Source organism: Furipterus horrens, unplaced genomic scaffold (genome assembly GCF_987537825.1).
Source record: "Furipterus horrens unplaced genomic scaffold, mFurHor1.1.pri manual_scaffold_3, whole genome shotgun sequence".
Taxonomy (NCBI): Eukaryota; Metazoa; Chordata; class Mammalia; order Chiroptera; family Furipteridae; genus Furipterus; species Furipterus horrens.
In genome coordinates, this window is record NW_028327173.1 from 166,254,837 (window position 1) to 166,280,600 (window position 25,764).

General features: G+C 45.5%; 1 protein-coding gene across 5 annotated transcripts in view; it reads right to left on the minus strand.

The window, feature by feature from the left end:
- The window catches only part of CA12 (carbonic anhydrase 12), a 51,572-nt gene that overhangs the window by 13,466 nt on the left and 12,342 nt on the right, over positions 1-25,764 (minus strand). For all 5 annotated transcript variants that reach the window (XM_090270733.1, XM_090270732.1, XM_090270731.1 and 2 more), the window contains exons 3-5: positions 5,136-5,315; positions 4,139-4,281; positions 660-755 (exon numbers count right to left, since the gene is read on the minus strand). In XM_090270733.1, coding sequence (XP_090126859.1) covers positions 660-755; positions 4,139-4,281; positions 5,136-5,315 — 419 coding nt within the window. The remainder of the gene's footprint in view (positions 1-659; positions 756-4,138; positions 4,282-5,135; positions 5,316-25,764) is intronic.

Here is a 25,764-nt window from a genome sequence, read left to right on the forward strand (position 1 = left end):
TCCTGTAGCTCAGGACATGCTGTTTCCAGCTCAAGGCACAGGGGCTGCAGTGTCCCAGGGCAAGAATATAGCTTGTGCTCCTGATGATCTGGCTGTGAGTCTGAAGGCATGTTCTCTAACCAGAACTGAAGGGAATGTGAGTTCATGCAAGGCAAATAAGAAACAAGGTACATGCTGTCTCATTAGGGAAAGATAATGCAAGTGAATCAGGAGGTAGTCCCACTTTCTGGGGTTAGGAAAGAACTCATTCCAGGGTTCATATAAAGGATGGAACTTGGATGCTAGGAGTTGTGTCACGGGTTCAGGCGTCAGATGGTGCAGAACTGATTCCCATCCCCCACCCCCCACACACACTCGCATGTCCTATCCAACTGGGTAATTCCACACCTTATGCAATTGGGCTGGGGACTAGGGCTCATTTTTGCAATGTCACAAAAGACACACCCATTTCTACTGCCCAGCCACAAAAAGTGCTGCCTCCAGGCCAAAAGAGAAGGAACTCTACAGGGGACACCCCCTCCCTGCTCTGGAGGCAAGACACAGCCAAACTGGGAGTGAGCCACGCGTATCCAACAGGCAGGTGTGCATGGAACCAAATGCTGAGTCTGATATCATCCCAGCTTCAAATTTCATGTAAAATCCCTTTTAACATCTCTTACCTCTATGAGAACAGCTAGGACAGCGAGGCCTTCTGACTTGTCACTGGCGGTGCTGGCGTTGGGGTACAGGTCCGAGTTATAATGGACAATATGTAGCTGCAGTGGGCAAGAAGCTGCTTATAAGGGGATGGGTGACTCACAGGAACATTTTACTTTTGCAGGAGACTGGAATCCAATGGGGAGGACAGACGTCCTCCCAGATAGATTATGCCTCTCAGACCCTCCCCTCATGGCCTCCCGTTTCCTATTTCCCTCATTCCTCCCTGCAAACTCTTCCAGGGAAGACTGTCCATCTTACTAAGCCATTGTATCCCAGTGTTTGATATGGTGCTTGGAAAGTACTGCGTGTACAATAGATAATGAATGAATGAGTGAATGAATGAATTCATGAGTGAGCTTTCATACTAGCCATGAAAAACCCTGGGTACCCTGGAGCACTTCTCCCTTCTAATTTTCCTTACTCGTTCTGGAGCCTGGGCCAAAATGGTCTCATGTGTCTGGCAATGCCATACTTGGCCTGGAAGCTCTTGGGGGCTGGGACAGTAAACCTCTAACTGTAACTTAACCATAATTGTATCCAGAGAGGACACATATTTATCTGTTAGGCAGATAAAATCACCACATGGTTTTATCAAGGTTTTATCAGCTGTGTTTTAACTGGCAATAAAACAAAAATGTAGCTCCATGAATGTAGAATTTTACCTTCACACAAGAAAATTCTAAACTCATTTTTTTAAAGCAGAAATTTTCATTATCAAAGTGAGGGGAAGAGAAATTTTTGAGGAATCCTAACTGAGTTCACAAGCTCTTTTTCTCCACCATGAGAGGAGCCAGCGACAAGACTGCGTCAACAAGCCAGGGAGAGAGCGCTCACCATAAACCCGCTCTGCCAGACCTTGATCTGGGACTTCCAGCTGCCAGAGCTACCCTACCTACTACAAGTAAATCTGCTCTGGGTCATTCATGTGCAAGCCTCTGTGTGGACATATGCTTTCATTTCCCCTGGATGAACAGCTAGGAGTAGAATGGCAGAGTCGCAGGCTGGCTAGAAGTCCAAACATGCTGGAAGAGTAATGTAGGACACTGTAGGAGAAGATGTTTGCATTCCGAAAGGTACAAACTTCTTTGTATGTATGATGAATACACTCAAAGGCCACTACCTCCCTATTCTCTACAGAAGATTTTACTGTCAATTTTAATACTTGGAATTTTTTCCTAATTCCCCCATAAATGGGCCCAGTGATGAGGTAACACTTAATACAGCTGAAGAAAGCTCAGTAACCAAGAACACGACTTCCAAGAAGAAAACTTCTACATGGGTTTTGGCACATCCTCTTGAGAGCAATGATGGTACAACTAATGAACATTTCCTCCTGGGTATGGGACACTAAAGATAGCTATAGGGAATAATACCCAGGGAGCCAATTCTACTGATGTTGTTTCACTGGGGACAATTCTGTTGGGGATTGATGTCATGGAGATGGACATCATGTTGCTGCCAACACAAGAGCCAAGAGAGTCATCTTACAATTAGACATGTGAAAAGAGAAGTGTATAGAAGACACAGGGATTCTCTTTATTGGGCTTAAGTTCTTTATCTGTCTTTCTTACATGTATTAAAATATATGGTCTAATATTTGGGGAAAAAAAGTCCAGGTAAGAATCAAGACATTGTAATGATAAATTCTGATGATGCTTAACCTGATTTTTAATCCTAAAGATGGTATTGCTTGTCCTCTAAAAAACTATATTAGTAAATAGATCTATAGATATGACACGTGCACTTTTGTTGATTCTTTGCCTCTTGGGGCTATGACACATTGAGATTTTATCTCTTTTCTTTTTCTTTAACCATTTCTTTTTCCATCTTATGTAGTTATATCTAGAATTCAAGAATCTGTTATTGAATACAGCTCAATGCTCCTCATTTTTCAAGAGACCCTTTCTAATTTTTAAAAATTATATCAAATTATTACTTCTTTTAAGTGGTCCTCTGTCAAGGATTTTTTAGGGGCTCCTATTTCACCATTTTTCTCCTGAAGAATGTGGCCCCTGCATTGCCCCATACCATCCTTGCCTGGCGTCACTTTGACAGATAGAGCAGACTTCTGTACGGCTAAAATCCCAGAGGTCCTAGAGCCATATTTCCTTTTTATACCTGACCTTGAGCTCATGATCAGATTAAATCAAGAGGAGGTGAAGGTTAACAAAACAGAGAGAATTTCCTGCTGATAGGACTAAGAATTTTCTTATATAGACTCAACCTAGAAGAATCTCTACATTCTCAAGGACCCCCCCATAGAAAATCCACCACTTTAGGTTAACTTGATGTATTTTCTCTGTTATTGACATTTATGGTCCATCTTCACTGCACTCTTGGTCTGATGGTGTGGCTTAATAGCAGAAAATACAATAATTAGAAATATCTTGAAATGTCGAAACCCTCTCAGCCTACACCATAACTCCTTCTTTATTCCCCATGGGAAAGTAGGAGCCTCCACATTGCCATTAGGCTGGAAGAACTATAGTCCTGGAGGTTCAGAGAAGAGCCTGGTCTGAAATATGTGCACCTCCAGCAGTGCCATCCTATTGCACCAGAATTATAGTCTTTCCACATTTGTAACTCAACCTATAATTAGCCTGAGACATTAAGCAGTTTGGCAATTAAGAACAGAGGAAAGTGGTCATGTCAGTATTTACTATGGGCTCCACTGACTGATCAGTAGTATTTATCTCCTTGTATTGCCCTGTAAACATGCAGAACACACCTCCAAGTTCAAAGCCATGGGAGCTCTGAAATAGATCAACTCTACCCCTCTACCCCTATCGCACACATTGTGTCTCCTCTCATTTTCCTTTGGCATTAGTGTGTCAGGGCTACATAACACAGTGCTCTGTTGTACCAACCTATTCTTGGTGAGTCTCTGGTTGCCATGATGCCAGTCATCATGACCTTGAATGTGGCCACATACAATAGAAGAGTAGCCCTGGATCTGAGTTCCCAGTTCCAAGCACAACCCGTGTCCCAGGAAAGGAAAGATGGGATGGGAAAGCCCTGTACAAACAGCATGGCATGTGAAGAAAAACTGAGAAGTTTGGGAGAACAATTAGCCCAGTATGATTCAGCAATGGGATGCATCAGCTAGACAAGCTGGTGGGATCTTAATCCACACCAACTGAAGGGTGATGTCCAGAAAAGGGAGCACTGCCTTCTGAGCAGCATCGCTCAGTAGAAGATACAGAGACAACTCAGCCTGTTTAGGAGAAAAAGGGGACCAGTACACCACAGAGGAGCTGCAGGATGGACAGAGCAGCTACACCTTCCTAGGCTGCTGACAGGGTCAGGTGCGGAGAGCATGAAGGCAGGGACCCCCACCTCCCACCCACATGTTCTGATCTTATCTGCACACCAGCTAAATGGAAGAATGCCAGATCACCCGCCACTGGGCTGTTCTGCCAGCCTCCCCCACCTGACTCACCTCGGCAGCAAAGTGCTTCCCACCAACAGTGTGCTCGGAGCCGTGAGGGTCTTCCTGGTTCCCCCAGTGCAGGTGCAGCTGTGTGGCACTGTAGCGGGACGAGAGGCCCTGGATATGCATGCTTGGGGGCAGCTTCAGCTTCACTGTGGGAAGTGGAGGGGCAACCTTCAGAGTCAGGTAGACAACATGGGCCCGGGCCCAGACTGGAGGCAGGTGGATACAGCAAGGAGGAGACTGGAAAGAGGCAGCCTGTGGGTCAGAAACCTGGCCTCTTTTCCTGAGAATGTCTCTATTTCACTAGCACCAGCACCTTCTTGGTTCCCCTTGGAAAATAAAGGCAGGAACACTAACACTAGACAAATCAATGGATGTTTGTTTACATATTCATGCATTACACACCTGACTATGAAGACAGAACCATTAATGAAGTACCTGCCGAGCTGTAGAATTCTATCACAACCACAATAATAATTACTATTTATGAAGTATCTACTCTACAACAGATCTCAACATACATTATCTCTCATCTTCACAGAACCCACCAATATGCCCATTTTCCAGGTGAAAGCTCAAAGAGGTTAAAATTCTTATCCATACTCTCATGACTCATAAGTACTCCAGCCAGAAGTTCAGGTCAGGTTTGTCTAACTCCAAAGGCTGGGTGCTTGCCTGCAATGAACTGTGTGGCTCCTTGAGTTCATGATGCCCAAGAATTCATTCCCACACCACAGCCAATGGTCAAGGGGCTCAGGTCTGTCCCTTCTCCCATCTCAAGACATGTGCTTCTTCTGAGAGGTGCTTCTCTAGCAAGACAGCCTGAGCCCAGGGCCTCCAGCATTCCCTGGAGAGAGTGGTCTAGGCCTCCCTCAAGGGCTCCCCTTTGCCCCTCCTCCCAGGTGCCTCCATAGAGCCCCCTCCTTGGCAGATGGAAGAGGGCAGGAATGGAGTAGAGGGAAGCTCAGACATCCCCTGCAGCTCTCTAGGGTCTCTCCCTCACCTGAATGGCCATTGTTGATCAGTGTAAATTGCTCATTGGCAGACACATTGTAGCCTTGGAATTTAAGGGGCACAAGGCTGGCATCATACTGGAGGATGTCACTGTGCAGGTCTATTGGGGACTGCATCCAGCCCCCACATGATGGGTAGTTCTTGGGCCAGCTCTTCTCCCCATAAGGACCTGGAAGGAGAGATTTAAGCCCAAGATTTAATCAGTTTCCACAAACATTTTCCTTCACCTTCCAGTTCTGTGTTCAATACACTTAATTACTCCTTTCCTTAGTCCTCAGAGGTATATTCTTCAAGGCCCAGAGATTTCAGCCTACAGAACCAGGTCCAGCAAATGCCTCAAGACCACTCGCTCTTAAAGTGATGTGGGGAGGGAAGGCCTAGAGCAGCCCCACGCCAAGGACTAGGGCCCCCCAAGCTCTGCTTTATTTTGTACATTGTTCATTTTTTGACACAATGCACATCCTCTCCACACAAAGACCTGCTGACTCTCAGCAATTTACCTATCATGAACATGGATTGCTCTGGGTCTTAGGGCCACCAGGCTGAACACAATATAAGAGGCCCTGCTGGCCTAAGCTTGCATCCTAGTGGGGGAAGAACTTAATGAACTTGCTGGGATACCCCAAGTTAGAAAAATTGGTGTCTGACTGCCTACAGCTCCAGGTAGGTCTTTGAGGCTGCTGGGTTGACAAGTGTGATCTTCTTCCTGAGAGGAAACCCTTGAGAACACTGACTCTTGATTCACACATCTAGGGTAAGTATAGAACCCAACCTGATAGGGATACCTGAAAAATACCAAGTCACTGTAGGCCTGGAATAACGAAGCAAAGGGTGAGGTTTCTACTGAGAAAAATTATGACAATACTACAAGCTAATTATTACAATGTAACTGACAAACTATCAGTGAAGAGGAACAGATTTAAAAAATAAATCCTCCGGGGCTCAGGCTTCTTGATAACTACCAGGTAATAGTCGTTCTTTTGGAAATGAAAACAATCCAATCCCACGTTCAGATAAACTTTCATACTCCCACAGGGAAAAGTCTTTAAGGAATGTAAAGCTATGTTTAAAAGATTATCTCCCATGGTAATTAAACAGATTTTCGGGCTGAAGTTTCTCCAGAAGAGCAAATAATGGGCATGTCTTGGCGCATTCGAATAGAACGTGGTGCCCTGTGGCTCTCCCGGAGTCAGCAACCAAGCTTTGCCACCTGGGGTTCATTCATCAGTATTTCAGCACAAAACAGGGTGTTAACTACAGCAGAGATGGAAGGAACACCACTTCTTCTAGAAACCTTTCCGTAGACAAGAGAACCATTTCATAAGAGTGTAAGTGTGTATACTGGCCCACAGAATCCCAATCCTCTGCACCTTGTTCTCTAACCAGGGGACCTCAGCTAAGAACAGGGAGAGTCTGAAATAAAGCTTTGGGCCCACATTCACTTAAATGCTGTGAGGAGTTGGTTCTACGTTTGGGCACACATGGTAGAACCCTACTAGTTTTTCAGGCAGTCAACCTTTCGATACACCTTTTCATAAACATTAGAGCTGGAAGGGATTTCAGAATCTCCACTCCAACCTTTCGTGAGACTCCAGTTTTCTCACTTGCACATGTCGGTTTCCGCTGAACTCTGTTGTTTTTCTATCCAAGGCCTCAAAGCCCCAGACTCAAGGCAACTCAACTATACCAAGATGGTGATGGGAGAGAAGGCTGGAGGGCACCAAAAGCAATCACGCCGGGGGCAAACTGGAGGAAGACAGTTCTTCAGCTGAGGGCAAAACCAAATTCTTCAGGGACAGGAGGGAGCAGAGCTGATGCAATCCTGAGGTACCATGTTTGCCTAAGTGTCAGGAAGAGGCACATGTAGTGGGTGGCCAGCCCTGTAAAGTGAGGCCACCAGCCATCTCTCTGCTCTCTGGGCCCACGGTCAAGGTGGCAGAAGCTGCCAGGTGGGCATGAATGGAGATCCTCAGGAAGTAAAGAGGCAAGCACACGTGACTGAAGGAGACAAGGCCGCAAAGCAAGTGTTTTAGGGACAACTAAACCAAGAGCTCCTTGGGAGCTGGGACATGTCATTTTCATCTCTGTGAACTCATATTGTGACTAGGATCACACACATAACAGGCATTTAGGGAATGTTTTCCCAGAGAATGAAAGACCTGAGAGAACAGAGCGCTTGGGAAAAGGTAATTAAGAAGACTAAATGGTAATGGGGGAAAAAAAACATAACAAAAAATTTTAATAAATGAAAGCATTTGTTAAATACCAAAAAAAAAAAAAAAAAAAAAAAAGAAGAGGAAAGAAAGGAGAAGAACAACAACAACTTTTCTCTTTTATTTGCCCTAAATACCCTTTCTTGGACATTAGGCTGAATTAGATATTTGGAGACAGGAAAGACAAGGTAATAACAGTCAACAGAGTCTGTGGTAGCAAAACCTCCCAAGAAAGAGAAACAGCTCTGTTGGACCAGGAGAGTCCAGAGAATGGCATTCTGGCACCAGTTGTGCCACCACCTCAGTGACCTTGAGCAGGCCTAACTCTCCTTTTTCCTTTGGATAGATGGGAAGATTGTGCACTATGTCCTAGAATGTCCCTTCTGGCTCGCAGGCTCTGAGATTTATTAAGATTAATAGAACTAAGTGCTTTCATCCTCTGAATCAGGCGAGTTTGAACGAGTTGGAGGGGGTTGCTCATGCCAAGGCAGCTCCTGGGCATGTGACAAAGTGCCCAGTGGGGACCAGCTATGGGAATGAGGGCACAGGGCACTGCTGCTCCTGGGGCTGGCAGGAGCGGGGGCAGCATTGGCATCAGGAACCTGCCATGGTCTTGGCTGCCGTCCACAGGGGCCACTCGTCCCTGAGCCCCAGTCCCAGGCCCTTAGCTAAGAGGGTCTGAAAGCCTTCTCCATTCCTCCTGCAGCTGCTCAGGCTTCTTTATCATTATTGTTGCAATTATTTTAGCAGCCTAGGTCCTTCCAACTCTACAACTCTATAGTGTTGGCAGAGCAAGATTTACCCCATTTTATAGATGAAAAATTGAGATGAACCGATTTGCCCAAAGTCAGGCCTTGGCTCAGTAACAGAGTTACGTTGCCTGAGTCACAGGACTTCTAAGCCCTGCTGTTGCAGTGCTTACCCAGGAGATCTTGTGCACCTGTCTCCTCCCTTTCCTGTGCTCTCCGCTCTCCTTGAAGGCAGGAATCACGTCTCATTCACTCCTGCCTTGTCTACCATGCCTGGCACAGAGCAGGCCCTCACATGTTTAACTGAGCGGCATTCTCATGCTGATTCGGTGTTTGTTGGTTCCCAGGAAAGCACACGCCTATATTAACTTCCCAGCCTCCCACTCCCCAATATAACTTTTTTTCCCTCCAAAAAGAAAAGGAAACTGGTGTTACTCAAGTTCAACATTGACCCTCCTAGCTTCACACGCATGAGGATTTGTTCCGTCTGGGACCACTCATTAAAAAAGAAATCTGGTCACTGCCCTGTAGCCTGGGACGTGGCGTGCCAACTGTGGGGCTTCATGGCAGTTCATAGGACCCTCCACCAGCTTGTGATGGCTGGTGTCCCCCTCGCACATGGCTGGGAACATTGTCAGAGCAGCCTCCATCTCTATGGCTCATGAGAAAGAGAGGTGCCATGTGGGTGGGCACCAGAATAACCCATATCAGGGTGTCGGCAGTAGACTGCTTTCTGTGCAGACCCTGCCCGAGCCATGTGTGACTGGCCACCACAGCGCACTGGCCTCTTCGCTGGCAGCTATGGCTCAGGCTGTAATTTTTCAACTCGGTCTCAGCTCTCACACTCATGCCAGGTGCTCTGCTCCAGAGACCGCCCTTTGGACTGACTCTCCCCAAAGAAGCTTTTATTTCCACCTACCTAAAAATGTGACTTTTCTCTTGAGTTTTGACTTTGCCTCTTCAATGAGTTGGACTCTTCCCATGATCAGGAGAAAGGAGATCATGTGTATCTCCCAATTTGTTTTTCCACATAAAAGCAAGAATCAGTTCTTTCTAGTTTATGAATTTTTCTGCTTTAGGCAAAACAGAAGTGGACCGAATTTCTGTTATGAAATGTAACAAGAGACCAACATGGCATAGCTCAAAATGCCTCTTGTGATTTCTGATTGGAATTGAGGATTGTGAGGCCCAGGGAGCGGGACTTGCATTACCCAAGGACCAGCATTTTTCTTAGAAAACATCAAGTGTATACAACAGTTGAGAGAAGAACAAAGTGAACCCCACAGCCCCCCACTCAACAACTAACAGTTCACAGCCAGTCCAGCTTCATCAGTCCTGCACCCACTCCAGGACAATTCTAAAATAAACTCAAATATATGTCATCTGTACATATTGCAGTATGTCTCTCCAAAATATAAGGACTCAACTATAAAACCATTACCACACTTAAAACGTAAACAATCCTTTAATATTATCAAATCCAGGCAGAACTCAAAAATGTCCAAGTATCTCATAACTTTTTAATGGTTTCTTTGTAAAATTCAGGATTCAAATATGGTCCACATATGGCAGTTAGCCGATGTGTTATGGACTAGATCTCAACTTAATGGGAGCAATGCCTCATCAGAGAACAATTGAACCCACTCTTCCAAGACTCAAAATCTCAGCCAGGCTGGCTCAGTCCATCCTTTGCCCTCAGCTGGTCATGGAGCCAAGTCTCCATCATCACCACCACCACCTCCACTACCCAGGTTAGGCCCTCACCGTGTCACACTGCAGAGGCTCCCTGCAGGGTCCCTGCCTCAGCCTTTCCTGTTAGCTGCCAGGCTCTCTATAATCAGGTTTAACCAGGTGTAGCCGTGCTTCTTAGAACCGCCCATCCCTCCCCTCCCTTCCTGTATAGCGTGCCCTGGCCCACCTCAATAAAACAAAGCAGAACCAAAGCCCTCTTTCAGGGCTGAAAATGCCTCAGCCTGTCAAGGCCCCATGGTCAGACCAGCTCTCCTTTCCTCGAAACAAGCTATGCCCACCCACCTTCACAAAAAAATTGCATAAAATGCCCTCTTTCCTCTTCAGCTTTCCAAATCTTGTTCACTCCTCAAAGTCCAGCTCCAGTCCGGCCAAAGCTGCTGCAGCGCTTTCCCCAGCCTACAGTGGTACAGTGCCTTGAGCTGCCATTCATCCTGTTTCATCGAGGACTGTCGTCTCCAGACTAGAACATAAACCTGTTCCAGACTAGACCACCACGTCTATAAGTTTCAAAGACTTTTTGAAGATTAAAACTTTTTTTCACATCTCTCCACCACGTCTGAACTCATAGTGGCACTAAACACTTCATGAATTGATTTGAAGCATTTCTTAAGCTTATTTCAGAAATGTAGCCATAAAGGGGTGAGAGACCAGTGTGCATGTGTGCGCACCCACGTGCATTACAGGTCGGTGAAGGTAACAGGAAAACTTGGATTTTTCAATGGAGAGATCTGAGCATGTTCCCATGCAGAAGGAAAGGGGAGTAGAGAAGGAAGTGGATCCCGGAGAAAGAGGAGCTCATGAATGGAGTGTGTCCTTGAGAAGATAGTCGGGGGGAAATCCAGCCAGCAGAGGTAGAAATTAACTCTGGGCTGAAGGAGGCACTCAGTAAATATTTGCCGAGTGGATCAGACCAGAATGCTGACACCTTCCTGGAAAGGAACCCCACAGAGTGAAACCCCAGTCAGAAACCCTGGGACTCAGCCGGCCTGCCAAGGTGACCAGAGAGCAGGGTGGGCTCCGGGAGGGCCAGCAGTCTAGGGTTCTTGCCTTCTGAGGTGTACGTAGCCAAAGCACACCAATAAGCCTGGAAGTGTCTGAGTGATATTTAAAAATCTGAACTTATATTTGGCTATTAATATACCTGTGTCTTGTCTTAAAATTTAATTACAGAATGTTTCAGAGCAGATACAGAAGTAAAGAGCCTGGTATAATGTCCCCATGTACCTCCCTATTCATGGCTAGCTTGGTTTCATCTATTCCCCCCACCCCACCTACTTCCCCACCAATGGATTACTTTGAAAAAAAGAAAACTATCTATTAACAATAATTTCTTAATGTCATCAAATATCCAGTGAGTGTTCACACTTACCCATTGTCCCACTAATTTATTTAACAGTTTATTTGAGTCAGAGTCCAAATAAGGTTAATATGTCTCTTAATTTTCTTTTTACCGATAGGTCCCCTTTCATCTCTCTCCAACATGGGTGTATTTATTCTGTACATATGTATGTACAGACTCATTACTGCCTTAGACAAATAACTTTTCCAAGTAAATGCAGCATAGTTTTATTGTTTTATAACTTTTTTTGCAGACATGATGGGGTAAGTGAAAATTTTTTAAATTTTATTTTCAATTATAGTTAACATACAATAATATATTAGTTTCAGGTAATAAAAATTTTTATGGGTCGAATAATTTCTTATACACCTGGTACATAACACATGTTAACATATGTTATAACAATAAAAGCACATAGAGCTCCTGAGAAGACAAGAATTATGTATTACTGGTACAGTTTGATTCCTGTTTCTCATTGATTACTCTTTCTCACTGACTGTGCATCCTATGTGCTCAAGAATAATAAAAATGGTAATGAAAATGAAATTTTCATTTTTATTTGTTTGTAGCTTGAACTGTATTGATGAGTCTGGACCAAAAAGAAAAAAAAAAATAGAGTGCATTCATTATTATCCTACTTTGAGGCTTGTGTTTTGGACATTCTAAGACAGATCCAGCTGCTGCCCCTGATATTTCTTGGTGGTCATACTCCTCCAGGCAGAGCCCCTCTGTGTCTGTGTAAACGCTGGCAGGCCGCTGCCTGGGGGCCAGACCTGCGCCCCTGGCTCCAGGGCTGACGCTTTGGACTGGCTACCAAAACACAGTCAGGTCAAAACTTGCCCCAACAGCTAAAGCTACACAAGATTTACACGTTCTGGATGTTGACAGACCATTAGTCAAAATTTCGGTATAATAAAATCTTTCAGTCAGCCTCCAAAGTATGTGAGGGGATCTAACTATAGTAAAAATGCACCTAGTCCTGGCGTGTATATTTATATGAAAGTGACCATGGAGTATGTCTCAAATTTGAATACATATTTAATAAAATAGATTATATTTGCAATAAAAGTGAATATTCAAATGTTGAGTGAAGGAGAAAAATCACTAAACACCCTCCTTGGAGTGCTATTTAATTTTGAAAATAATTTATTCATTTCTTCAATAAATGTGCCTACTATATGCCAGACACTGTATTAGATGTTGAAGACACAACACAGAACACAACAGATCTGATCTCTGTCCTCATAGAACTTATAATCCAGTGGAAGAGACTAATAATGAATGATAAATAAGTAAACAAATACATAAATAAAATAATATAGTCTGCAATGGTGCAGGCAGGCTTCTCAGAGGAGGTGCCATTAAAACTGAGACTTAAAGGATAGAATTGAACCATAAGCAAAACCTGAGAGAGGGCAGAGCAAGCTCGGAGGTCCTGCAGCAGCAGAGCTTGTTTATTTCACGTGTGTGTGATATAAAGACTCAGAAGGACCCTAGGACTCATCTGGCTTCCCCTTGGCGAGGCTGAGCACTGCCCTACAACCAGGCTGAGCAGGAATCATTCAGCACCTGCTCATGTAACCTTCTCTATCTGTTAGGTCCTCTTTTCAGGGGGTTGGTACCCGCCTCTCTCTGGGGATCATCCATCAATCGTGGTCCTGCGGCTGGAGCCACAGAGCACAAGGCTAAGCCGCAGGACCTCATTCAGAGGGGGAGACAGTCTTTGGGTCCTCTCTAAATCCATTTTATCTATCTATCTATCTATTTTTTTTTAATCCATTTTAATACCACACCTCCTCAGGATGTTGTTGGGATGTGGAGGTCACATTTTCAAAATAGATTTAATATATTCTTTATAGTTCCTGAAGTTCCCTTCTGAAGTTGATTAAAAGATATACAACTTCTCATAAAAGTCCAGTGGGTTCAGCCTACTGGCAGTATGAGTCCCCAGAGCATCCACCTTGGCTGGATTCTGGACCCCTGCAGAAGGCCACATTCTGCTACTCTGCCTGTTTTCCTGCTGGTCCAGTGGAGAAGCTAGCCATAAAGCCCAAGGCCCTGCCCAGAAGAAAAGGAGGCTAGTAGGGCTGTGGGTTAATGATTGATGGTCGAGGTCTTACAATTTTATTACAAACAAACAGAGGCAGGTATCAAGCTTGTGTTGAAGCTTTTCCTCTGTTCATATTATAAATGAGCCAGGTCAATGAGCCAGGGCTAAGGGTCGGGGTTACTTATTACCAGTAAAGCTCCAAGCAGGACTGCCACAGCAGGCCCGTTGTTCTTCCTTGGATTTTATGTTATAGGTCGATACAAATAGAAAAGTTTTCTAAAGGTGCTTTAATCCATACTTTTTATCAAACTTGTCTATTTTTATTATTTCAGCTTTCATTTGGGTCAGCTTGAGAGGGAACACTGAGGCTAGGATTGGGTAAGGTCCTGCCAAACCACTCTTAGCATCATTTCCAGTTCAGCCGTGGCAGCGGAGGCCAGGCGTGCAGGCTGGAGGTGAGGAGGCGAACACCACAAGGCTGAGGCTGTCAGCTTAACTCTGCCAGCCCTGGGAAGTCCTTCCTCTCCACCATGGCAGATCCAGAGGGCTCTCCCTCTGCAATAATCCATCTGCTGTATTGCCAGGGTGGAGGGGACAGGGGAGGTACCGGGAGTAGAGCAGAGAATAGGGGACTCTGTCCAGTTCCTTCTGGAGGAAAGGCTCTTATAGGGAGGAGGGTGGGGTTTGCCAGCTGCCAAAGGTGAATGAGTGGGTGACAACTGTTTGTTTCTGCTCCTCTGTCCCTGCCACCCTCTTAGCGAGTGCTCTTTGTGGACAAGCTGCCCCCCTCTCTGGACTTCTCTGAGCCTGTGCTCACTCTACCCTTTATCGCAGCAATGCTGAGCTGCTGGCATTCCTCAGACACACGCTGCTGCTTCCCATCTCCGTCTCCCTGAAACACCTGCTCCCTGCCCCTCTCACCCCTGAAGGAGGACAAAGTGTCTCCCCCTCCTCAGTGCTCCTGCAGAGAAAGCTCTTTGCATCCCTCTTTTCTGGCAGCACCTACACTTATCAAAATAATATTTTATACCTGTCTCAAAATGTAGTCCCTGGACAAGCATCATCATCACCACCGCCTGGGAACTTGTTTGAAATGCAGAGTCTTGGGCCCCACCCTGGACCTGCAGATCAGACTCTGGAGGTGGTGCCAGGCACCTGTCATTGAACAAGCCCACCGGGTGATTCTGATGTGTGATAAGGGTTGAGAACCACTGCACTAGGCTCTCCGCTCATTCATTCTTGTGTCCCTGACTCCTACCACAGAGCCCAGCACACTAAAGTGTTCCACACATGGTTCTTGAACAACAACAATGAACCACTAATAAGTCAGACAGGTCTCTAAAGTGATAACAGCCTCATCTCAAGAATGAAACCTACCCAGGCCAGGGTCATCGGTCAGGGCCAAATACACGTTATTCCCTTTGATTTTCTCGGATTCATTCACAAAGGAACCAAGGTACATGTGAAAAAGCTAGTCCACAAGAGATCCAGATGTGCTGCTCTGCCTTTAAGAAGACTGCTTCTCATTGCTGACCATGAGGAACGTAACTTCCTTTTTTAAATCTGTTTCTTTGACTCACTTCATTAATCTTTTTTTTATTGTGGTAAAATATAAATAACAATACTTACTATTTAAATCATTTTAAGTGACTTCAGGGGCATTAAGTATTATACAGTCACATTGTTGGGCAACCAGCACCACTATTTCCAGAACTTTTTCCATTATCCCAAACATATATTCCTGGTGGGAATGTAAAATGGTACAACCACTGTGAAAAAGTTTGGTGGTCCCTCACAAAGTTAAACATACATTTATCATGTGATTCAGCAATTCTACTAGGTATAGACTCAAAGGAATTGAAAGTAGGGACTGAAACAGAATTATTTACATTAGCCAAAAGGCAGAAATAACCTAAGTGCCCATGGACACATGAGTAGATAAACAAAATGTGGTATATGCATAATGGAATATTATGCAGCCATAAAAGGCTCATCTCAGTTTAATGTGCAAGATCTTTTCCAATATTCTAACCCATCAGATGTATAGGAGACTCGAGGTAAGTCTCTATTTTCACAGCACAGAACCAAACTTACGCTGGATGCTCAGTAAACACTCATGAGTTGAGGAAAACTTTCTGTAATTTACTTGGCTTAGACTCTGAACAGTGATTGTCAAACTTGAGCATGCACCAGAATCCCCGGGGTGGCTTGCTGGGCCCCACCCTCAGAGTGCCTGATTCAGTGAGTTTGGGTGGAGCCCAGAATCTGCAGTTCTAACAAGTTCCCAGGTGGTGCTGATGCTGCCAGTCTGGGGACCCCACTTTGAGAACCACTGGTCCAGAGCAGTATTTCTCAACCCTGGGTGCACACTGGAATCTCCCAAAACTTCCAACTTTGCCCCTAGCCCAGCCCCTGAGATTTGGTTTAATTGGTCTTAGGTGCGGTCCAGATACAGGAGGCTTTAAAGAACTGTCCAGGTGATTCTAATGTGCAGCCAAAGTTCAGGGAGCCCTTCCCGTCAGGTCAGCAGCGTCGTGGTTGGAGCCAGGACTTTTTACTCTCCGGTGTCAGGTAAGGTTGCTTTAAAAAAAAAAATTACAGTCAACTCTTGAACAACTTGGGGGTTAGGGACACCGCCATACCCTCCTGGACCCTCCCTTGTAGTTGAAGATTCTTGTATAACTCTTAACTCCCCTACAACTTCAGTCGTCACTTGGTGTCCTAGGAGATTGGTTTCAGAACACTCCCTCCCCATACCAAAACCCCACATGCTCAAGGCCTTATACAAGAAGGTGTAGCACAGTATATACTGTCAGCCATGCACATCCCCAGAGTCCCAGGCATGGATGGAGAACACTGCTTTGACCTGCAGTTGATTGAATCTGTGGGTTCACATTCAACCAACCATATATTCAGCCCACGTATAAGCGGATCTGTGCAGTTCACACCAGTGTTGTTCAAGGGGCAGCTGAAATTGATTTTTATTGTGGCAAAATATCTACAACACAAATTTGCCTTTAGTGATGTTCACAGTGTTGTGCAACTGTCACCACTATTTAGCTCCAAACATTTTCATCACCCCAAAGGAAACCCCATACCCATTAAGTAGTTACTCCCCATCTCCCCGCCTCCCCCCAGCCCCTGGCAACCACTAATCTACTTTCTGTCTCCAAGGATTTGCCTGTTCTGGATAGTTCATTTAGATGGAATCATATAATTTGTGTCTGGCTCCTTTAGCATGGTATGCTGTTTTCAAAGTTCATCCGTGTTGCAATGTGGATTGGTGCTTCATTCCTTTCTATGGCCGAGTAGTGTCCCGTTGAATGGATATACCAGGATTTGTTTATCCCCTCGAGGGTTGCTGTTTATTGTCGCTGAAACGTTCGACCCTGGTTAAATTGCTGTTCTCTCCTGTAAAACCGTTGCGGCCTGAGATTAAGCAGTGGTGTTTCTCCTGAATGGGTCTCAGAAGATAAGCTGTGACTAGAGCTGGCACGAAGGAAGCCAGAGGGAAAAAAGCCTGGTTCCCTGGAAATAAGAGTCTGGGGGTCAGTGAGGCTCTGGTGTGCAACAAGCTCCTTGGAAAAGGGAAACCTTCAAATAATAATGATAAGAAAGGCATGTTCCGTACAAGGTGATGTAACCCTCCTCTCTGACACAGAAAGGAGCTTGGTGGGACAGCACATGATGGAACACATACATGGGCAGAGGCTGTCTTCTCTCCCCATCCATTCAGCCTTGTTCCAAGTATGAGGCTGGCTGTGGGTATGGAGCCATGACTTGATCTGGCAGTTAGTATGTCAGGGGTGATCCTGGAGATCTAAGTTGCATGTGGCCCTGTACAAATTATTTAGTTGTGGGCTTTTGCTACGTATTTACTAGGATGAGTAGCTCCCCTTTCTCTACTAATTTGTCCCCTCCTCTTCGCAGCCAGGCATCTAACAACAATAATCTACACTACTCACTGCTGCATCAGAGCTCACTATCTGGGGCTCTGACTGCCCGGCCCACACTCCACTGAATTCAAACAGACTCTTCAGCCCTCGTTTTTCTTGCAGACCTTGACTGAGGTACTTCCCCGCTCCCACCTCATTTCTGAAACCTCTCCCAGTTTCTGGGGACATGGCTTGTCTGAGTTGCTCTGCCATTTCTTCTGCCCCTTCTAAGTTCTCTGTAGCGACCTCCCCCTTAATGTCACCTATCCCTGAGGTTTTATTCTTGGCTCTTTCTTCTCCTCTCACACACACTCCCCCGGGGTAATCACCTCCCCTCTCATGGTTTCCACACCACCTCTGCCCTGCCCAGGGTTTCCTCCTGAGCTCTAAACCACTCAGTTGCCTACTAGATGCCCCCATTGGATACTTTGGGGTTCCTGAAATCAGACATGCCTGGAGGGGGACGCAGACAGGCAAACAAATAATTTTTTTAAATAATCAAACTCACCACCCTTTCCTCTCTCCCCCTCCTCCCTCCAGAACCTCCTCTACCTCCTTTAATATTCTCTGTGTCAGCTGATGGTACCACCCGCCACACCAAAAGCCTGGAATCACCATTGACTCCTTTTTTTCCTCTCCTTGGGCCCCCACTTCTAGGCCCAGAGACATAACAATTTTATTCTTTTAGGTGTCTTTTCGAAAAAGTTTTCTTGAAAAAATCTTAAACATACAGAAAATTTATAATAGCATCATGAAGTTCCATTATTCTTCACCTAGAATCACTGGTTGTTAACAGTGAGCCACACCTCCTTTATTGCCCTCTCTCTACATACAGATACACACATGTTATTATTATTATTTCTGAACCATTTGAGAGAAAGTCACAGACATCATGCCCTGTCATACTTAAATACTTCGGTGTCTATGTCCTAAAAACAAAGACATTTTCTTAATCCATTACAATTATCAAAGTCAGGTAATTTAACAATTAATACAGTACTGTTATATACAGTCAATATTCAAATTTTCATACCCAGTGTTAAAGGATCTTCCCACAGATTACCCATTATTTATAAAGGTAGAAATGGTAACATTAAAATGGAGAAAGCTAACAGACATCAAAATTATCACCAATAATGGGACAAGTGACATCAAGAGCCTTCTGATGTAATGCATGGTGAAGGACACATTATATCTGTAGAATTCATGCCAAAACCTGAATCTCTTGAGAAACCACCAGATAAACCCAAGCTGAGGGACATTCTATAAGATATCTGGTCTAGATGCTTCAGAAATGTCAAGGGTACAAGAGATCTAAAGAGACACCCAAATAAATGCCCCAAATAAATGCAATGGGCTATCTAGATTGACTCCTGGATCAGGGGGAAAAAAAGAAGAAGAAGAAAAGAAAAGAAAGTTATCTAGGACCATATAAAATTTTTCTTTAAAAAAATGGCCTTCATCTGTCCTCCCCAGCCAGGCCTTGTTCAGACCCATAGCTCCATATCTATACCCCTCAATGTTCTTGTTTCCCCAGGCTCACCTCTCAGCCCTCTGCTCTCCACACTAACACACACCAAACCAAGACATTTTATCACTAAAAATTGTTCCATGGCCCCTCAAGCCTCCAGGATTAATCCCAAGGCCAGCCGTGCAGCTCCCAAGACCCTCATGATCCCACGCCCTTCTCCACGTGTCAAAACCTGGAGGGCACACAGTAACTAAGACTTCACACAGGTTAACAGCCTGCTATGGCTTCATGGGTGCTGGCAAAGACATGAGTCTCCTGAGCCAGAGACAAAGGACAGTTTAGTACAGTAAGCCCTCACTTGATGTCGTTGACAGGTTCGGCAACTTCAAGCAAAACAACATATAACAAAACCAGTTTTACTGCTGTATAAGTCAAAGTTCAGTTCCTGCGGCATTTTGTCCATGTTAAAATGACTTTGAACAAAACGATGTTATTCGAGGACCTTCTGTGCTCACAAGAGTGGCAGGGCGACATTTGCGCCTGTTTCCCAAGCCCCAGCTTCACAGGCTGGTATAGCCAAGGCCAGGTGACTGCCGCCCACACACACTAGCTGCGCAGCATAGGGAGGAGGAAACCCCAATCTTCTAAAGGGGACAGCTGGCAAACCTACCCAACATTTGCCCCCAAAGAGACATTATTTTACTGGACAGGAAACAGATCAGCTCTCTGCCCAGGCAGGAGACACACTCTATCTTATAAGATAATTTGTTACATAACCACCCTTGAGAAGATAGTCTGGAACCAAAGCTGTCAGTGCCTCTGCTTGCACAGGGGATGAAACACGCGACCCAGGGACGCTTGTCTCCCAACACGCTCCTCAGCCCCTTGGCTGCTGCCATCCTGATTCTCTAATTGGGCCCACACTCTGGCCTGCTTTTTGGACTCCTGTTGCCTGTGTGGGCTGCTGTCCCGTCCCTGTCATGCACGCACATGGGACACACACACTCTCCTTGCCCTACTGACTCCTTTGTCTTTCAAGAGTCAGCATCTCAGGCAGGCCTGATAGCTACCCTTGCTCCCAGGCTGAGGCTTTTTGTTCCCGCTCTGTGTCCACAGAACCAGTGCACGTTATCATAGTGCTTAATTTACTCCATTGTGATTACCTGTCTACCTGTCTGCTAGCCCCTCAACCATCAGCCCACTGAAGGTGAGCGCTGTGTGTCTTGTCACTGGTCCCCACTGACCAGTCCACAAAGGGAATCAATAAGGACTGGTCAGCAGAATAAGTGAATCAGTGAATGAACTGTTATTTTAAAGCTGACAGCAGTTTCTTCCTGTCACTTGAGGTGGAGTAGGATGTAAAAACGGGTGAAACTGGAAAACTGGCCTGGAGTCAGGAGAAAGGCAGGCTGGGATTCATAAGTATTTCCTGCATCCTGGGGCAAACACTAGGAATTGTCCTTGGGGAGGTGCTCCCTACGCTGTGGGAAGGAGCCCTGGATAAACCTTAGTGACACAAGGAGGCAGGTAACCACCCTGTGCTTCCGCAAAAGCACAGCCCCAGCTGTAAACTGCCAGTGCTTCAGGCTGAGATGCTAGGCGTTTTGTTTAGCCATCCAGTGATACAGACTGGGTGCATTTTTAACAGGTCTGTGCCCTTGCAAAGAATGTTGGTAATTAATGTGAATCTAAGTGTCCAGGACTGGAATGTTGTTGCCCCATGATGTTATTCCAGACAAAGATAATGGTTCTCAACAGGAATGATTCTGTCCCCTAGACATTTTTGCTACAGGCATCTAGTGGGTAGTGGCAAGGGATGCTTCTAAACAATGCACAGGATAGGCCCCCACAACAAAGAATTATCCTGCCTGAAATGTCCATAGTGCATAGGCCGAGAAGCCCTTGACTAGACTGCTGTGGCTCCGTTGTCTGGACCATGTGGAAGGATGGGCCAGATCACACAATGGGGAATTGGGTCCTCTCTCTGTCAGTCATCCTAGGGCAGGAAAGAGTCCTGGCCTCAGTCAGGAGGACTCCAAGTCAGGAGACCAAGGCTAGTGGCTACAGTGAGAGGGTAGGGGACTCCTGGAAAAAGGGAGAGTTGTTGCCCTCAGGAAGTACTGATAACAGAGATCACTGTTTTGGCTTTTCCTTTTATGTTGTAATTGCCTTGTGTCTTTCCAGGGTCTCATTCAAGTTTTGTTAAACTCCTAGCCCTAGTGAGTTGTTGGGTTTGTCTAACCTACTATTTAATGAGCACTTACTATGTGCCATGCAGCCTTCTATATCAGAGGTTGGTAGCATTTTCTGTAAAAGGCCAGAGAGTAAGTACTTTAGGCTTTGGGGGCTATACACTCTGTTGCTATCACCCAGCTCTGCTGTTGTTGTGCAAAAGTTGCCATGGAGACTATGCAAGTGGATGAGCACAGCTGTGTTTCAAGAAAACTTTATTTACAAAAACAGATGGCAGACTGGACTTGGCCATTCTATATTCTTAACATGTACTAATTAACTTGATCTGAATACCAACCCGACGACATAGGTACTGTGTTCTCATTTAGTAGATGAGGTGACTGAGGCACGGAGGATGTGTAATTTGCCTGAAGTCCCACTCCAGTAAGTAGCAGGGCTGGGCTCTGACCCGGCCAGCTCACGTTCCCCACTGCTGCAGGCTTGGAGTGTCCAGAGCCTGGGCAGCAGCGATGGTTATGAGGTGGTGACCAGCCAATAAGCCCTGGGCAATGGTCCAGAGCTAGAGGGGAGAAGCAGCAATGGAGGGATGTGTGACCTTGTAAACACCCCCCAGGGAGCCTGGAAATAACAAAAAGAGGGGATCTGAGAAAAAGACAAGAACTTTCTGCAGTTACCCAGGGTTGGCACCTGAACTACAGTGAAGGCTAACTGGCCAATAAACCAATTGACCTGATGTTGACTCCATTCTTTACCTATCAGCTTTCACAATAAGAAAGTTCTTTCTGTTATCTAACCTATAGCACTCTTGCTGTTACGTATTTAAAGATATTCCCTCAGTTTTCCCTATTAGGGAGAAAACTTGCTTTTCGATGGTTCTTCTCACACCTGAAGACCTTCATCCAGCCTGTCATGAAATGCAGTGAGAACCTCATGAGGTGGGAAGTTCATTAGGTGGGAAGGTCATAAAAGGCAGTGGGAAGAGGGCTTTGGAGCGATCTGAGCAGGCTGCCAATCACGGCTCTGCCGCCTACAAGCTGTGTGAATTTGAACACGTCTGTTAGATTCTCTGAGCTTCACTTACAAAATGGAAGTGGCAGTAGTTACCTCACAGGGCTGTGGCGAGGAATAAATGTGGTAGCGTAAGATCAGTGTCCAGATGGGAGGGACTTTCAAGACAGGCTGCTTCCCAGGAGTTTCTGAACTGAATAGTTTCAACTCTTCCTTTTTTGCTTAGGGCCATTTCCCAACCTTTCTGAGCAAGTTCCCCCTTCCACCTCACCAGAAAACAAATCTAGGGTTCCCTGTGTCTCCTTTCACTTCTAATGAAAAATGCATGGTGACATGGCGTTTTGTTTCAGACTGGTTTCCCCTCTGAAATCCTACCATCCCAGATCAAGTGCCACCTTCTCCCTGGTGCCTTCTCTGACTCCCAGAGCCAAAATTAAACAGAGGAATAAACCATTCTTCCCTCGTCCACTCAAGAAATGTCTCCTGAGTCCCTCCCTCAGTCTGGGCTCTGTGCATCTGCCTGAGCAGCCCCTCCGGGGACGGTGTCATCCCCCACAGGATGGGCATTGTGTCTTCCATCTGGGTAACTCTCCTTGAGGCTAGAAATGGCTCCTTGCTTGCTCCTGTCCCCCTCGGAGGCTCTAGAACACGGCCCTGCTTGCAGTGGGCTCATGCTCAAAAACTACCATCAAGGAAAAAAACTCTGCAGCGATAATTTAGCAAGTTAGCCTTAGCTGGAATGCCAGCACTTGGTTATCACCTTGTGAGGCAGTTACGAGCGTTAACTTCCTGCAGTTCTCTCTTTTTTTTTTTCCAGGGCATAAGTTTTCTGACCAAACATCTTTGCATAGTCAGTCTTACTTGCACATCTTGCACATTCCATGTTACTCAGCAATGGATATTCCCTACTTCATCATTGCTGATGGACAGATTTCATCATTACACTCCACAGTTTCTCAAGAGCTGAGGAGATCCTAGGAAACTGCCAAAAGAAGCACAAGGGAGTCACGTTAAGATTTCGCCTCCGCTTCACTCTAAGCAGTGAGATGTAACCCAGAGGCAGCTGAGAGACTCACTCCAAGGTCACGGTATAGGAGGTGGAAGTGTGAGTGTGTACATGGTATATAGGTCTGTGTATGACTATGGCTGTGAGCATGCACATGTGTGTATGTGTGTGTAACCTTCCTGAATAACCTGAAACACTGAGCACAGAGGCCAGGTGTTCCTCCTCATTCAGTCTATGCAGCTGGGCTCTGTCTGGCATTGTGTTGCGCCTACATGATATTGCTCACTACATGCTACTTCCTGCCCTGCCGTCCAGCCCACTCCCTTTGATCTGCTTTTCTGGCATGCTTCTTCATGTATGTTTGTCCCCTACTCCCTGTTCTCCCTTCTGACACCGATCTTCCCAATTTACATCACCACCCTCCTTCAGCTGCCCATCCTATTCCTGAGAACCCGAAAAGGGTACTGATTCAGGATTGTCCCTACATGAATCCTGACATCTCTCCCAGCTGTTAACGACAGTAATGATGGCTGGATTCTATTGAATTTTTGCCCCTAGCAATCACACTTGTCTTTGATCCACATTTCCCATGGTTGTATTGCAAGGAACGGTATCAAGTGTTTATGTCAAGAGATATTAAGTCTATTGTGTTTTCTTTAACTATTAAGCCTCTTATCCCGATGTGGGAAAGAAAAGCAAGTTAATTGGGCATAATTTGTTTTTGGTAAATCTATATTATTTACTTTTTAAAGAAATTAATGCCTGGTTCGATTCCCAGTCAGGGCACATGACTAGGTTGCACGTCAGGTCCCCAGTTGGGGGCGTGAGAGGCAACCACATAGTGATGTTTCTCTCCCTCTCTTTCTCCTTTCCCCTCTCTCTAAAAATAAATAAATAAACAAACAAATTAATTATTTATTTTTTTAAAAAAGAAATTAATGCATTTCCTCAATGGCTTTTACACAGCTGTGTGATATATAGTGTAGGGTACGCAGTGATTGGCATAAAACAAACATTTGCCAAATGACCAGGAAAGCGCATGAGACAGGAGTCGGGAGACACAGTTTTGTTGTCCTGGTGCTGGCTCCGCTCCTCGTGATCTGTTTGGGTCACTTGACAACTCTGAGTTTTCCTTGCCTCATTTATAAGTTGGGGTGCCAGCTTGGCAATATCAGCACTGCCCACCTGGGTTCCCACCTAGGCAATAATGTCAGTCCTATTGATGCTTCTAACGCTTTGTGAAGCCCAACAGCGCCAGGCGCCCATCCTCAGTCAGGCTGCACTGGTCAACTCCACCTTAGGCGTCCACATTTCCAGCTGAATTAGACCAACAGGTCAGGACCCCACTGCCCCACCCTTTGTTCAGATCCCTCTCCCTTTCTCCCATATCACCCTGGTCTCCCTTCCTCCAGTGTGTCACACTCAATCCACTCTCCACCCCGCAGCCAGGGTGATCCTTCTAAAATGCATATCCAACCACCTTGGTTTTCCACTTGGAATGCTCCAGCCATCCCCTGCCGCCTCCAGAATGAGGCCCCAGCTCCTCAGACTGACTCATGAGCTCCTCACACTGCAGCCCTGGCCCATCTCCGCAGCCCCTTCCCTTCTCAGTGAGGTCCTTGGTCATCCCCAGGATGTACCAGCCAAGGTGATCATTGCATCATTTGTCCCTTTGTTCAAAAGCACTTTCATCCCTTCCCTTTGCCTGGCTAGCTCTTATGTATCTTCCAGTTGGAGGCCTCAACTTGGACATCACCTCCACCAGGAAGTCTTCTCTAGTCCTTTCCCAAAATCAATAGGTGAGGTGTCTCTCTTCCATAGTTCATCTCCCTGTATTGTGAGGCCCTGACTAACGTACTGTCTCCTACCAGATTCTCAGGCCCATAGAGATAGGGACCATACCTTATACATCATTTCCTTAGCATCACATCCAACACTTGGCACTTAGTATTTACTCAATAAATATTTGTGGAATGGATGTGAAACAGTTATCTTGGGATAATTTAAAACTTCGATTGATTTTTATATGTCTCGATTCATCATAAATGGGGAAAATTAACTATTTCATTCATATATTACTTAGTAAAAACAAATCTTTTGAACATTAGTATCCATAAAGGGGGGGCTGCAGAATAAAAGAGGGATAAAAATGTAGGGTGCCACTTCTAGACAAAAATTCCTGAAATCTATTTGTTATAACATTTTGGCTCAGGGTCAGGAAACACACCTGCAAACTGGAAGGGCACTATAAGGGAGACTCTTGAGCTCTGCAAGGCACAGGAGAATAGACAGTTACTCAAGTTGGAATCACCAGTTTGCCTCTGGGCTTTTTGGTGGCCAAAGGCAAACAGGAAAGCAGTTCTTTGCATGACTGCCTCAGACTTGCTACAAAACCTCTTTGTTCTACAACCTTCAGAGTCACCTTTTCTCCTTTTTCTCCACTTCTCCTGCAGTTCTCAGAAGATTGGGCACAAAGGAGGGACCACCCGGTGACAGTACCAGGTACCATGTGCCAATGTCACCATTTCCTGCTATAAGTAAATCTCATTCTCACCATATCCGAGGAGCCTTTCCTGAGCCACCTGTCCTAGAAGGTGGGGGCAGCATGAACCATTTGCCCTAAACGTGCAAGCATCCTTATAAAATCTGGGTGGGTCTCAGCCAGTTCACCCAGAAGTCACATAGCTGATCTAGTCACAAGTTAATGATTGCAAAACCATTAGAAAAGTTAACAGAAGCTGAGTAAATCATTCTGTTTAGGGTTACACAAGTTGTAGGCACATCCCTTATAGACAAAGGAGATGGCAGCTAGTATTTGTTCCTTCCTGGTTGGCATAAATCAAATACTTGTCAGGTATTTGGAAAGCTTGCTTCTTAAACTAAAGAAAATAAAATTAAAATT